The sequence below is a fragment of the Mchenga conophoros genome, linkage group LG6 (assembly GCF_057382185.1).
Source record: "Mchenga conophoros isolate Kocher_MC1m ecotype Shallow Benthic linkage group LG6, M_conophoros_male_GT1.1, whole genome shotgun sequence".
In the NCBI taxonomy this organism is placed as follows: Eukaryota; Metazoa; Chordata; class Actinopteri; order Cichliformes; family Cichlidae; genus Mchenga; species Mchenga conophoros.
Window position 1 is genome coordinate 34,367,975 of NC_140531.1, and position 15,139 is coordinate 34,383,113.

Sequence of the window (15,139 nt, forward strand, 5' to 3'; positions counted from 1 at the left end):
TCTTGGTGTCTAACGTGACAGGATCGATATTTTGTTTTCATCTTTGAAGTTCAGCATGTAGCCCACTAAAGAGTTTTAAATAAACGGTTTTACTCTTCTTCTTCTTCTTTTTTTTTTTTTAATGAAAAACATCTAACTCAAGATCTGAACAACGTCTGAAACTTTCTGTGTTGATTGTCACATCTATTTTATTTACAGCCTATAAGACATTTACAGATTGACCCAAAGTGATTTAGAGAAAGGCACATTTATATTCCAGGTAAAGCGGAAAGAGTGAAAGGTGTGGTTTTTGTATTAATCAATAATTATTGTGGATAGTAAAAATCACCTACCCTTAATATGTGTTCAGAATTTGCACATTAGTGATCCCATAAATCATGACACAATGCTGGCACATTGATAAGCTGCGTTTATAGATTAAAAGTATCTGTATCGGTACCGCTATTGGTAGTACTGGCCCTGTATTTACTTGGTATCAGATTGATACCAAAATTTGTAGTATTCCACAGCAGTTTATGTAAATAGCCAATCACACTGCAGAAAATCAATGCATTTAGGCCTCTAGACACGATCAAGGCAACCCTCTGAAGTTCAGACTGAGCAACAGTTCAAACATGGCTGGTTGTGCCAGAAGTGCTGGTAATTTTCCCGCACAAACGCCTGGAGGGTTTAGAGGGATGCTCTCTTGGTGAAAATGCCTTGTTGATGGAAAAGTCAGCGGAGGATGGCCAAAAATAACCATTTGTTACAACCAAGGTATGCAGAAGAGCATCTGTGAACAGACAACCTGTTGAACTTAGGTGGGCTACAGCAGCAGAAGACCACGGCAGTGCCATTCCTGTCAACTCAAAGAACAGGAAACCGAAGCTACAGTTTGTAGGGAAACACAAAAATGGGAAAATGGAAGACTGAGAAAATGTTACCTGATCTGATGAGTCTCACTTTCTGCTGTAACCTTCAGATGGTAGCGTCAGAATTTGGCATGAAAGCAGCAAGTCTCGTATTAATGGCAGGATGGATCCAATGGCCTTATATCACACTCCCTTATCTTTTCTGAGGCACAAATTGCAGTTCTTCTTGGTAGTTAATTACTGAAATAAACTGTCTAGATCTTTGCATATAAATCAGCAAACTCTTAGGAGATCGCCCAAAGAACTCCCACTCCCTCTCCTGAGTGTGTGGTTTTGCGAATGCATCATCAGGCTAATTTTACTTTTGTCCACAAAATTGCTGGCCCTAGTTTTTTGAAGCCAGGAGAGGATTTTGTGGCGTCGGAAACTAAGTCTAATCCTAAGTACTGTGATGATGTTAAGATATGTGAACAGTCTATAACAGTAAAAACACCTTCGGGAGCTCAAAATCTCAATATATCAAGTCTCCACAGATAATTGGTGCTTTCTAGTGATTCTAAATGTAGATTTTTTTTTTTTAATATGCCAGCAATTTAACTAGAGGTGCAGTCACTATCAGTAGCTGCAGTCCAGAATCACAGGTTTGAATCAGAGGTTTTTTAAGGACTTTTTTAAAATGGGGTCACTGCATAGACCAAAAGAATCACTTGTGTGGGCCCACGGGAAATTATTTTTATCAGAAATAAATTTCACACTTGATGACAATCACTTGAAAATTCAACAGGTTATGATTTTAATTGTCAACCAACAATTAAGGAGACCCCCCTGAAAAACATAGCAGCCAGATTAATGCACAAGATGAAACTGAGGTAATGCAGTGTGGTTACAGCCATAAACATTGTTTATTCTATGTAAAGAGCAATATATCACACCCTTTATTTCAAGCTCACCAATGGAAAGTAAAGCAGTGGAGCAAACCACTGTCTGCCACAATTATCTGGATCTGGTTCAACATCAATATGATGTCACCAAATTTTTCTTGTTTAAGTTTGGTATATGTTTGTGAAGATATAATCCTAAATGTCTAATAAACTACTAGAACAGATCCAAATGTGGACCTACTGGAAAAGTGAACCCCTTCTACATTAGTCCAAGCCCTCAAAAACGTTCATTTAAATCAGTCCGGAACAGCAAAGAAACACACAAATCAACACAATAACAAAAGCTCCTTGTCAGAGGTAAATATCTACATGAAAATATCTAATCACTCAAATTAACCCAAGTAAACAGAAAAACAATAAATTGCCTTTTTTCCCTATACAAACTTTTCTCAGTGCTCTGGAATGCCATAAAAACCTTGTCTCACATCAAGTGCTACATGTCAACTTTGCACACGATTAACTGCATGCATACAAGTGCTACATGTTTGTACATATAAACTGTACACATAAAAACCTTCATGCATTTACAATATAGTTTAGCAAAACATGAAAACTTATAACAAATTTTTCCCATGCCAGTATAAGCACAATGCTCTGAGGTTTGTGGAAAAACCCCCCCAAAGCAAACGCTTCCATCTTTTCTTCCAGGCTTGTGCTGCCGTTCGTCCTCTCGGCTCTGCTACGTCTTTAATCCTCTCTGAGCCTGCTTCAGCAACGAATCAAAGTCGAGGTCCTCAAACTTGGTCCTGGAAGGAGACGCTTCTGCGTCTCTGTTTGCATCTGAGAAAGAGAGGGATGTGCACATGTTCACTGCTGTGTTCAACAAGGTGATGAGGGTGTCCGCGATGTGTATTACAATATAGTGTGAGAGCACTGTAGCAAATACAGCTTTTGTGAAGCTTCAAAATTTCAGTTTATGATAACACTGTTGCACTGTAACTCTTGACCAGCAGTGACACTGGCCCTTAATCCAAGTGCTTCATCTGTCTGCGGAGGCTGCGTGATAACCCACTCTGCCCTCCTTCCCTCTCAGCCTGTCTGTGTGGCCATTCTTTTCTATGAGCACTGGAGAGGATGTGTGCCTTATTTTCAATCAGCAGCACCTGGGCCCAGAGCGCCGGTGCTCTACAAAAGTCAATAGGGATTAGTTGCTGGGTGGCTCTCCTCCCTGAAGCCTGGAATGTTTAGAGCTGCTTAAAAAGAGCAACAAGCCCGTTTACTGGACCTGTGTGGATTCAGATACAGATGCACCTTCACCTTTACGAGGTGCCTCGGGCACAAAAAGTTAGAAAATCACTCACCTAATCAATTTATAACTTACACTAGTTACACCATCATCATCATCATTCATCTTTCTGATTAAGGTTTTCAGCTGTACACAGCGGTGCTGTTGGAGTGCTCTATTCTCACAGAAGTGAGTGGACTGTCATGATAGACTCGAATCGAACGTGCTAGTCCTGCTGGGAAGTCATGAGGTGTTTTAGCAGTTGGTTTCTGTTTGTAATGAAACAGATTAAATGTGCACAATTATCATATATGACACCAATTTTAATTCCCAACCCAAAGAGATGACCCACACTGTACAGGTTGGGACACCTCTGGGGTGGCATCTTTGGCTCTGCAATTAAAGAGCATAAACAACAGTTGACTGTGTTGGGTATAAACCCCCTTTTTCCTGTGCTGAACATCTCAGCCTCATGTCTGAACGAGTACTGTGGTTTCTTTCTTTTTTTTAAATGCCTGAGAGCAACTTTCAATTTTAATCTGTTGGATTTAGTCACAATGTCACATCTCTACAACTTCAATTATTTTTTTTGGTTGTCTGGCTACATTTAATATGATTTCATTCAACTTCTTTTTTTCCTTTATTCTGGTAGAATAAACCAAGCGTGTTTCAGCCTGTCCATTCTCACACAGCTATTATAAGGCCGGGCTTTTATTCCCTTGCGGACGCCACAGATGAGTAGTTGTTCTTATTATATTTGTAGACCTTAGCTTGAAGCCTGCATGTGCTGCTGGTGCTCTTATACTGTGCAGAATACACAGTATACTGTCTGTACAGTCATAACAAATTGAAGGATACAGCATGTGTAGGTTCACCTGCCGTTTCATAACACAGTAGTTTTTAGGGCAATTTTTTTTAGTCTTTTCCAGATAAATTTTTTGTTTTTTATCGATTTGTCCGGTAACTCTCTCCTTTCACTATAGTGTAGTGTTTGTCTTGGCTGTTGGTGTTAGACCTACCAAGATCCGTGTAGTTTGTATTACAAAACTGCCGTCTTCCACCAAAGCAGATGTCAAAGGGCAGCTCATCAGGTTGCCGTAGTTTCCCACCATTATCGATGGCTGCGAAAGCATCTTCCATGTTGTAGAAAGTAACGAAGGCATAGTGGTCACTGTGGGAACCAAAGATGTTGAGTTTAATGGTGACCCATTTCACTGTAAAGCCAATAAAAAACGTGTTAAACTGTAATGGTGCATGCTTACCCCCTATCTCTGAAGTGAAGTGACACACACTCCACCTCTCCAAACTGAGAGAAGCGTTCTCTCAGTTCATCGTGAGTCATGGACCTGCGGATGCGGCCGACGTACACCACCCGGCGCTCGTCCTGTGTGAAAGAATTAAATGCGATATAGTTACCGCCCACTGGAAAAGCAAAAAAAAATATCAGTACGTCAGATGAGTTTTACTCACTATGGCTTTCAGTTTCTGAATCCTTATCTCATGCTCTCTCCTGAGCTTCCTGGACTCTCTGCTGCTGCTGCACGGACGAAGAAAATGGAGAGTGAGATTTTGCTCCCACTGAATGTGTCAGTTATCGCATAAAATCAGGGGCAACGACAAGTCAGTGCGATTGTTCTTTATGTCAAAAGTTCGCACTAGTTCTCTAGCAGTTAGCAACAATTGCACTGTATCTGAACTGGATGGTTACAGCTCATCAACAATATTCACTGACCTGCAAAAGTCTCTCCACCGCTTACAGCATATTTGTGGAGATGGCGACCGAGACCGGGATGTGGACCGGGACCAAGATCTGGACCGTGATCTGCTGTATCTTGGTGTACAGCACCCTGACCTGTACCGCCGAGGAGGGGATCGGGACATGGAGCAAGAGGGGGACGATGAACACGAGCTGCTCTCTGAACGCTTGCGATGGAGCCTGCAAGATAGACATATTGTAGCCACAAAAGGCAAAAGCTCAGGCTGAACGTGAATGATAGAAGATGAGTACCTTAATCTTTTTGGAGAGCGAGATGAAGAGCTGGATGAGGAAGAAGAAGAGGAGGACCGGGAGCTGGAGCTTGAATCGGACCGTGGTGATCTTCTCCTGTATCTCCTCTTCTCTCTGCCTCTGACAGGAGGGCTGGGTGGAGGTGTCGGGAAGGTGCATGGAGCGGTCTTGTCTTCACTCCTCCCACGATCTTCTTTGGCAGCACAGTCTGCAAACTGCAGAGCTCTGTCTGTGGTCTCTGATCTGGCCCTGGGCTGATTGAACTGATGCTGCAGCACTGACTGTGTTTTAACAGTTGTAATCTGGTTCTTTTCTTCACCTGCAGCTTGCGAGCCCTGGGTCATCACATGGTGCTCATTTGTGGTTTGAGAAGCATCCTTGAGTAAACGGGGCTTAGCTCTGCTACGCTGAGAAGCATTTACAGGAGAATGATCTACAGAGCCGCAGTAATCGTGATCGGCAGATACGTGCACAAATATGTGGGAAGAAGCAAGAGCTGCAGCTGACTCTGACTGAGTTGTGTGAGTCTTCCTGGACGGCAGAGGACGGGGGTCAATTATCTGAATAGCCTTGGATGGAGGATTTTTCCGTCTTGCAGGCTGCTTAGTGCTCAGAATGATTTCAGTGCTGAGGGGCTCAGGGATATCCACAGCCTCCAACACTTGGAGTTTCTGACTTTCTGCAGTGCTTAAAGATTCAAGTGGTCCCACAGAGGACATCGCCGTTAATGAAGCAGCACGGAGAAGCGCGGGCTCGTTCTCACAAACTCTCTCTTCTTTAGCTGGAGGAGGAAAAATAAAAAGAGGTTATGTATCGCAGGACGTGAGCCTCCATAGTACACCGCTGCTAGTAATCTGACAAAATTCACCTTGTGTTTCCTCAAACTGCTCCAACAAGCTGGTCAGATCAGTCGCTTCAATTCCTGATGAAAGAAAGAACAAACGTGAAAAGATCGCTTTGGAAGATGCTCGCCTTTAGTTCTCTCACACTCCTATCATCATCACATTTAACTCAAAATAATAACAACACCATGTAAGCTCAAAATCCTTGGGCTTTCTTATTAATATGCTCTATGAGAAAACAGTAAAAATGAAGACTGAATCTTCTAGTATGCAGAGTTTTTTGGACAGCCTTTAACTTTGCATGCGTCTCCTGTCTGCACACCTGTCTCCACGTCATCGTCCCACACAAGTTTTACCAGTTTTTCCTGGTAGTTCGCAACATGTTCCTTTCCTGCTTTTGTTGTGGAAAGCAAACAGCTTATAAGTGCTCTACTGCCGCACTGTGATGATCGCAACATAGTATATACTAGCAAAAAAAAGAGAAAGTATGCTTCCTGGCACAAAACATAAAAAATAGCTGTTGTTTTAAATCAGGCATATTTTGCCTTTGAAAATGTTTTCCCCAGATTCCAGTCTTTAAGTCGAGCTAACTGGCTGCTTCTACATTTATTTCACAGTCAATCAACTTCTGTATATTTCCTAAAATGTGAAACTACTCCTTTGTGTTTACCTGAGTCAGCTGTTGCTCCCTGCACTCTGCACCTGGATTGAGGAGGTGGTGGTTCCTCGGGAGGACTCATACTGTGGGTTAGGACCTCGGTTACTGCTCCAGAATCTATGTGAGTGAGGGGCTGACTGAAATGTGGGCTGACAGAGGAACATTTTACTGGTCTCTGTGCGTCAGGACTCGGTGCCTGTGGAGTTTCTGGTAAGCGCTGGGGTCCTTTGGGTGGGCTCAGACTGCATTTTTGAATGTGTGATTTTATGCCCTGTGAGTTTTCTTGTTCCTGAGAGATATAGGAATCATCTGCTATTTCACTAAATGCTGTCTTCGTATCCTGAAGTGGTGCAATGCTCTCTTGGCTATAATCTTTGATTAGAGGTGACACCTGGGGATTTAGCTCTGAGGAACATGTCTGTCTCTGAAGAGGTGCAGCTGAGGATTCAGTGTGGAGTTCTTGAGGCTGTCTGTTGCTCTGCAGGCTTGAATCCCTGGACAGAAACTCCACTTTAGGTGCTGATGAAGAGTTGGAAGTGGATGGTGATGCTGCCTGAAGAACTGGCAGGGAAAGGAGGACAGGATTTGGGGGGTCACTACTAAGTATTGTTGGCTTCTTCACTGGACTTTTCTGGCTTTCATGAAGAATGTCCGGCAGTGGACTGGCAGGCGAGAGGACTTTGGATTCAGTCCTTTGGTGATTTAGTCTGCTGTGATTTACATAAGTGGAAGATTTGGCTTCTGAGGAGTGAAGCTTGCGTGGTGAAGAGGCAAGATGGGATGACTTGAAATCAGGTTTACGGGGGTCTGGGTAGTGATGCGGCATCTTAGGTTTGCAGCCGTTTTGTTTCTGCAAACAGAGGATGGGGGTCAGCTCCTTAGGGGGCTCAGGAACAGAGGGCCACTTGGTAGTGTAGTTCCCCTGTTTCTCTACCAGGGGTTGTCTCTTCTGGCGCAGCTGTCTGTACTGTTGGAGGCTGAGTGATCTGGCCTTTGTCTGAGCTTTAGGCTGCTGGTCCTCAGTTTTGTTATAATTTACCTCCGAGGACGTTGCTGAGGCTTCAATTGCTGGATTTTCAAGTGTGTTTGTGCTGTTCAGTGGAAGTGACTCACTTTCACTAGTATGGCAATTTGTGGGATCGCTCTCATTTAATCCATTTTCCGATTCATCCAATGAAGCCACTCGAACGGGGCCAAAGCTCACTCTTTTCTTCCCTTTGGATGGGGGTGATCTGGAGTTTCCATTCAACAGCACGCTCTTCAGGACTTGCCCGCTATCTCTTCTTTCATCTACCTCATCTCGTATCTTGGTCTCTCTTACAGGCGCCTCGTCATCAGATACTACATTTATCTCTTCATCACTGTCTCCAGTTGGTCTTTCGTACTTCCACACCTCTTCCTGGGAGAATATGGTGGGATGTGTCCTCGGCTGATCCCCTTCCTCCACACGAAGCTTCAGACAGTAGGGATGCATGAGCTTCACCAGGCTGACGAGAGAAGTCGAGGTAAAAACCTCGACTTCGGCATCTGCCTTTTTATTTTTGGGATGAAACATCTGGCCTTGTAGCTTAAACATCTGTGACAGACTGCTTTTCTCTAGTTTGCCCCCCTCGCCTTTCTCCCCATCACTCTGAGTTGTGGATGCTGTAGTTGGTGTTTTAGATCTTGGTCTAAGTCTCTGAGCAAACGATGATCCCTATTAAAAATGAGAGAGAGGGGTCTCAAGATCTCATACTGCATCTGCTGCGAGTAACATGTCACTTCCTTCCTACCTAAACACAAGTTACCATGGTGATCTAAAAGAGCTGAAGTTGTGACATAGAAAAATCTTTATTTTATTTACAGACACCTCACTAACACACTAATCCTGCTTTGTAAATTTCCACATTAGCTGATCATCATTAGCTTCATGATGAAACAGTCGAAACGCTTCTCCTACTTCTTCTCTGATTACTAGAACAGACTGTGGACAATACAAGTAATTCTTCATTCTAGTTTCTACTCACCACGGTGTTGTCCCTGTACTCTGCCTGGCTGAGGAACTTGGTGTCTGGCAGGGTGTCGAAAGGAGACAGAGTCCTGCCGTCATCCTCCACACAATCCAGCATCTCAGTCAGGGCGGACAGCAGGCGCTCGCTTTCTTCCTCAGCTCTGCTCTTGCACTGAAGCGAGAACGCCAAATCAAAATACATACACAGCCAGTGTGACTGAGTGAAATCATTTAGATGAATCTGCTTTGACTCTGACCTCCGATGCAACAGTGGAGTCTTCCAAGATGGCCAGGATGGAGTGATCCACACAGGACTGTGTGTCCATGTCCACGCCTTCCACACCTGCCCTGCTCAGGACTGGCTGTAAACACAGGCATGACACTTCAATGTCCATGTTATACTGATTTGCATGCACACACATTAGTATATTTACACCTCCTGCTTAATAAAAAACAAAAACCCCAAAACACTCATTTCCCTGGGTGTGACCAAAAGATCAGGAAGCATGACTCTAACTCCAGAGCAAAAACAGGAAGTCCCAGTTCTGACAAAAGTTCAAAAAACTGTGATCAGATCTGATACTTGACTCATGTTTAAAAAGCGAGTACTTGTCTATCACACATAAACCCATACTGACTTACGTATCGTCCTAAATGAAATGCTGTTATTACAGAACATGATAGTTTGATTGCTTACTGCACTCAGCACTATCTGAAGCATTAGAGCAGCTGAATGGTGGTGCAGCTAAGTTGTTTATTAGTTTGTGGAATACAGCGGTTGTGACTAAAATATTAAGACTGTCCATAATGTTGTCCATTTCAGGGTTTAACATAATCAACATCTCAATGACTGTGGGCCAGTAAAAAAAAGGGCATCACATGGACAATAGTAATGGACCACATCTCTTAATCTTCAGGTGTGTTCAGTCCTTCTGCCAAAGGTGCAGAAAATCAAGTATCTAGTGAAACATTTACAAACATTCGCGAAGAACAGTTTGCTGTAAAGAGCTTGATGAATTTGAGTGAGCTGCTGTAATAGGATGCAAACCTTTAACAACTCAGTTTGCGACATTTCTTCTCTCCTAGATTTTCCACAATCAACTGTAAATGGTATTACTGCAGAGTAGAAGCATTTAGAAACTTAGCTCAGCCACGTAGTGTCAGACCACGTAAAGTTACAGAGCGGGTCGCTGAGGTGCACAGGGCACAAAAGTCTCACTGCTCTGCTGACTCAGTAACTCCACAGGACCAAACCTCCTCTGGCATTAACATCAGCACCAAAACGGTCCACCAGCAGCTTTTTCTTACATCATTATTCACAAAATATTTTTTTCTAAACTGCGTCTTTGGATAGCTTAAACATAAATGAAGCCATCCTTAACCACTCCCACCCACCACCTCATTACTATACAACGAATAACTCAATCAAGAAGCTGGTGAAAGGAAAGGTGCCTGTGTTACGTTGGATACTGGGTCTAATAATTTGACCTAAGAAACCCTATAAAATACTATTTATTTTTTAAAGATTTAAATCTGTGACAGCACACTTATAACTCACTGGGAAGCAGGAGTGCGCATCTTTGTTTTAATAGTATTTCATGTTATTAACAAACTTTGCCTATTTTTTGTGGCCGCTGTTTAAAAGACCCCTGCAACTTTTTTAGGCTCTAAATGTGATTATGTGGCTCATGCTATTAAATCAAGAACTGTGTGGGGTATTTAATCGATATACTATAACTAAACACAAAGAGGAGCAGACACTCAGTCAGACAGCAAAGGATTTCTCTTAAAGGAAAGAACAGGAAAGTGAAACCTCAGTTTTTAAGATCAAGTTGTGATGAATGAGTAGGAAGCCGGCTACGGCCCTAGAGGCGGGTGTAACATCTGTACAGCACCTCTGGGAAGTGAAGCAGCTCTCATTTCCTGCACTCCTCTAACCAAGCATTTGCTTGACAGGGCAGCGGTTCATTTCAGTGCCTGGAAATATGTTAAAATTAGGCTTCCGGCAGTCAAGCAAGGACAGCAGCTGGGGGATAGTTGAGGGAAATAAAGCAGCGTGGGTCGTACGGAGGGCGATGCCTTATCTGAACATCTTGTACCTTCGCGGGAACTCACCGGCTTCCCTCCGTTTAAACGTCCAAACTAATAAACATCAAACTAGACACGAACAGCCTCATTAACTAGCTTGTCATTTAGCATTTCCCGCATCCAAACCGTCCAAATGACAGGCGGATCGATCCGCTCCCTGATCACTACCTGAGTAGTACTACGAGCTCGTTTCAGCCACGTGTCGTTATTCGCGCATGTGGCCTCGAGAGCAGGGGATACACGCCCGACTAATGCACCGAAACCCGCCACTATGCGGTCTATTTTATGACCGATGAGCTAAAGTGAGGAAACCGGTACCTCGTTGGGGGTGTTGCTGGCCATAAAGTCGCTGTTGCCGGCATTTACTTCCCCGTCTTTCCCCCTCCACCGCGCCGCCATCTTGCCTCTCCACATGGTCCGCTGGCAGGCCGGAGGGAGACACGTGGTCACCGGTTGGAAGCGCGCGAAAAGCACTGATCTGAGATCGGATTTAACTACGTTAATCAGAGCGAGGACGCGAGTAGAAATCAGATCCCAGGTCAGCTGTCTGCTCGTCACGTTTCTCATTGATTATTAATTAGTTTTAGCTTAAAAAATAGTTTTAGTGACCCACAAAGCGAGACGAATTAGGGACAAATAAAGGAAGCGGGTTTTGACAATGAAAGGTAAAATAAAAGGCAGCTTATTAAAGGAATCGTTTTTCTTTTCTTTTTACAGGATCGTATTCAGAAGCACTTAAATGTTTCTGGACTGCTTTCATTCCACCCAAATTATAATCAATTCAAACAAATAAGTAAAAAATTAACTTATTAAAAGTTGATTCTTGTTACAGGTTTAAATTTTTCATTCATTAGTTATTGCTCAAAGAGACACCTTGTGGCGGAAGAGTCTTGTTACAGATGTTATGTACAAATATAGATATAAGCGATAAAAAATGTGAACTCTCTATAAAAAAACAAGTTATAAAACCAATACACTCAAAGTGAAATGTTAAATTAAAATTAATTATTCTAATATGAATATAAGTGAAAATGGTCCAGGTAGGAGTGATTTCCTGTTCCAATGATAAAATATACCTGATCCACATCAGTATCTATCTAGTGAAGTATCTAGCAAAGTGAAAGCACTATTCAGGATTTCTGGCTCTTTAACTGATACCTTTCTTCTTCTTAATTTGTTCCCTAGGTTTTGCATTAAGATTTCATGAGGTACCCTACCACTGCTGTAAGAAGACCCATCCTCACAGCCTCCATAGTCTGGCCTCGCTGCTCTTCTTGCTCCCTGCTGGCTCTGGAGAAAAGATCTCACTTTGTGCAGAGAAGGACACATGCCACACAAATATGTATAATTTATAAAGTAGCATTTTAGCAAAATAAAGGCAGAAACAGTCAGATACAGCTCAGGCTGCCTGACATTTGTTTGAATCTGTTTTATGGCATGAAGCTTTGATGGAGAGAGCATTAATGGTGTAAGTGGGAGTTATCTTCTAGTGCTTTATTATCGCTGGTGTTATAATTGCTGAGAGTGTGGTAAAAATATCAGTGCAAATGTTCGGCATCAGCGGCTTCATAAAATGTTAGATACCATAATAAGCTACATTAAAACTCAGTTCTTGAAATGGTGACTGTAACCTCCTGGTTTCTGCCCCATCTACAAAACAGGCTAACTGATTGTGCGCATGTTCAGACATCACAATGTTTGCTTTGCCAGTACTTTTCCGTTAGAGATTAACAACGGTTTTACTAACTTGTTTAACTTGAAATGGGACCTTTGTGAGGTCCAGTTTTTCCAGTTTAGTCTTCACGTGGACTCGAGGCCACAGAAAGCTTTAAATGAGTTTGATTGATTGTATTTATTGCTTGTTACTCATACAGTTCGGTGTGATTGATGCTTTGTTTCGTTTCTTTCCTCTTCATCTTGTGCAGCTCCACATCATGTTAAGTCATATATGAGAAATTGTTATTATACATCTGAGTAATAAATACAACTGCTCAAATCAGTATTTTCAGCTGTGGTTGATTACATTTGCATATTCAGTACATCAACTATGTGCTTTCCTCTTGTTTCCTTTTCTGTTTACTGTTACACTTTGTTTCTATTTGATTATGAAGTTGAGCCAATCATCGCTCAATCATTTCTGCAGGAGCTGAAGAGTTTGCTTGGTTTTGTCTGTTTGTTGCCTCTGTCTGCACCATAACCAGATGAGGGTGGCCGTCAGTAGTTATAATGTCTCCCCATTTTGTGTGAGTCTTCACCTGCATGTGATGGCAAATACACGAAGCTTCAGACTCTGTTCAGGTGTGGCTATATTATATTTTTAGTTTATTAAGGAACTCCCTGATCTGTCTGACTCTGCTAGCCATTTGCCTCATTGCATGTGAATAAGCTGGGAAGAGGAAATGAAATAAAGAGACCTGGACTCTTATTACCTAATAAATAATAAGCTTTAAAAATAGAGATCTTTATTCACTTTTTTATTCACTTTATTCACCTGGTTAGCACTAAGTGCAGGATTTAACACAAAGGTCTTTTGTAAATGTAAATGTTAGATCTCCACCAGGTGAGAAGAAGCTAACCGCCCACCCACCCAAGTGCTGAACTAACTCATAAAACCTATGCGACGAAGCACACTATGAGCTTTTCATAACTGACTGGATATTTTATGTAAAGGAGACCAGTGGTTTTAAGATAAACTGCCTAATTATTCGTTTCTGTACAAGCCAGAGGAGAGATATGCAGCTGAAGGTCAAAGTTGTTGTGCACACATCAGATCCTTTTTTAAAAATTGTGCACAAGTTGTCGAGCTGTATTTCCTTGAGAGTGTGGTGCTAATTCTTCTAATATATTATCCCAATAGAGCACCTCTCTCCCAGACTGCAGGCTTGCTTGTATTTTCCAGAATTTCCAAAAATAGAGTGGGAGGCAGGTTTCAGCTATCAGACTCCTGTTCGTGGAACCGGCTCCCAGTTTGGCTGCAGGAAACAGACACCCTCACTACTTTCAAAATGGGGCTTCAGCTGTCTTTTTCTTTTAATAAAGCTTATATTTAGGGCTCAATCTGGTGACTGTAAACCATTTTTAACTATGCTGCTATAGACTCAGACTGCTGGAGGATTTCCCATAATGTACTTTTCACTCCCCAATGTGTTTATTGTTTGTGGTCTCTCTGTGCTCTTGTTTTTTCTCACCTCTTATTCTTGTCAATCAACAACAACAACCACAAGTTGCATGTAGATGCTCCTCCCTGAGCTTGGTTCTGCTGGAGGTCTGTTCCTGCTTGCTCATAGGGGATCACCTGATTGCCCCTCTGATATAAGAGAAGCTTTACTTGCAATAAAAAGCACCTTGAGATTACTTTAGTTGGTGATCTGATGCTAAATCAATAAAACAGAATTAAACTGAAATCAGCTGAATTGAATACTCAGCATAATGAAAGTCAGACAGATTAATTTCATAGCATTAATTTTACACTTTTATATGACTGACATAATTTAGGTCCTGGCTATTTAAATATATTTCAGGGAGAAATATCTCATGTTCCTATTTTTGGGTCATGGAGGTGGAAATATTCCACTGCTGCAATGTATTTTCTCCACTAGATGGTGATATTGTACACCTGCCATTACGTTCCACTCATTCTTTTGTTTTCTATTGGATATCAGAAGTTGTGAATCAGTTCATTCTCAACTCCATACCAGCCACCTACAGTTAAAGCTATTTAAATTGCCATAGGCATTTGCATAATAAATGTCAAGGTTGTTCACCTTTCTGTTTGTGCTATCTCGTATTATCTTGTCTTTTTTTTCCTGTGGAGGACTGTGGATGTGTCTGTCCTGTTATCTTGTGCATACCAGGAAGGAGCTGACCTTTCTGCTGAATGTCATGGTGGAGTCAATGGCTGCACCAGATTAGCAGGGAGGAAAAATGTACTCTCTGATATACACTTTTAACAGGGTACCACACATACCCTGCTCATTTACAAGTCTGCCCGATATGTACCTATACTGTACGTCATGTCTACCTTGCAGTCTGCTCAGCTTGTCGCCTGTTTCCCACTCTTTTTGTTGCTTTATATAGTTTAATCCCCTGTCTTCTTCTGTTCTGTTGCTTCAGGTCTCTTCAGCTGCCACACACCGACGACCTCCCACCTCATCTTCCACAACTCTTGAAACACATTACTGCCTGAAATGGGGCCAAAGCATCCTCCAGTCTCCAGTGTGAGTGTGTTCAGGAGTGTGCAGAGGCAAGTGTTTGTGTGTGTGTGTGTGTGTGTGTGTCAGGAGAGGCAGTTCTGTGTAAGTGGGTCACCTTACTGCCTCATCCAGCGCACAGCCACCCTGCCAGTATATGTCCCCACAATCACGAACACCCACATTTAACCCACTCTCCACACACCACATGCCCCCACTTTTATCCTTTTTCTTCTTCATTTTTTATACTTTTTTAAACTTATTCCTTAAAAATAAGGAAAATATAAAATTCACTCACTAAGTTCTTTTAAGTGCCAGCCTTCACTTTCATTCTTGGTGGGAAGAA

General features: G+C 42.4%; 1 protein-coding gene across 1 annotated transcript; it reads right to left on the reverse strand.

The window, feature by feature from the left end:
* Nucleotides 1–1,734: 1,734 nt before the first annotated feature.
* LOC146573106 (uncharacterized) lies at nucleotides 1,735–11,042 on the reverse strand. Its single transcript, XM_085277684.1, has 11 exons — nucleotides 10,922–11,042; nucleotides 8,773–8,877; nucleotides 8,532–8,687; nucleotides 6,538–8,221; nucleotides 5,894–5,947; nucleotides 5,026–5,806; nucleotides 4,750–4,953; nucleotides 4,488–4,554; nucleotides 4,280–4,401; nucleotides 4,037–4,188; nucleotides 1,735–2,572 (listed from the first exon to the last, which is right to left on the reverse strand). The coding sequence occupies exons 1-11, from the start codon at nucleotides 11,015–11,017 to the stop codon at nucleotides 2,472–2,474; spliced, it is 3,522 nt and encodes a 1,173-aa protein (XP_085133810.1). The 5' UTR covers nucleotides 11,018–11,042; the 3' UTR covers nucleotides 1,735–2,471.
* Nucleotides 11,043–15,139: the final 4,097 nt, after the last annotated feature.

Excerpts from the sequence above, each read along its gene's own strand:
- LOC146573106 (XM_085277684.1), bottom strand. The coding sequence starts at position 11,017 with ATGTGGAGAGGCAAGATGGCGGCGCGGTGGAGGGGGAAAGACGGGGAA. Across the intron at positions 5,948-6,537 it reads GGGAGCAACAGCTGACTCAG|GAATTGAAGCGACTGATCTG; the intron begins GTAAACACAAAG and ends TTCTTTCATCAG. Across the intron at positions 5,807-5,893 it reads GCAGTTTGAGGAAACACAAG|CTAAAGAAGAGAGAGTTTGT; the intron begins GTGAATTTTGTC and ends TTCCTCCTCCAG.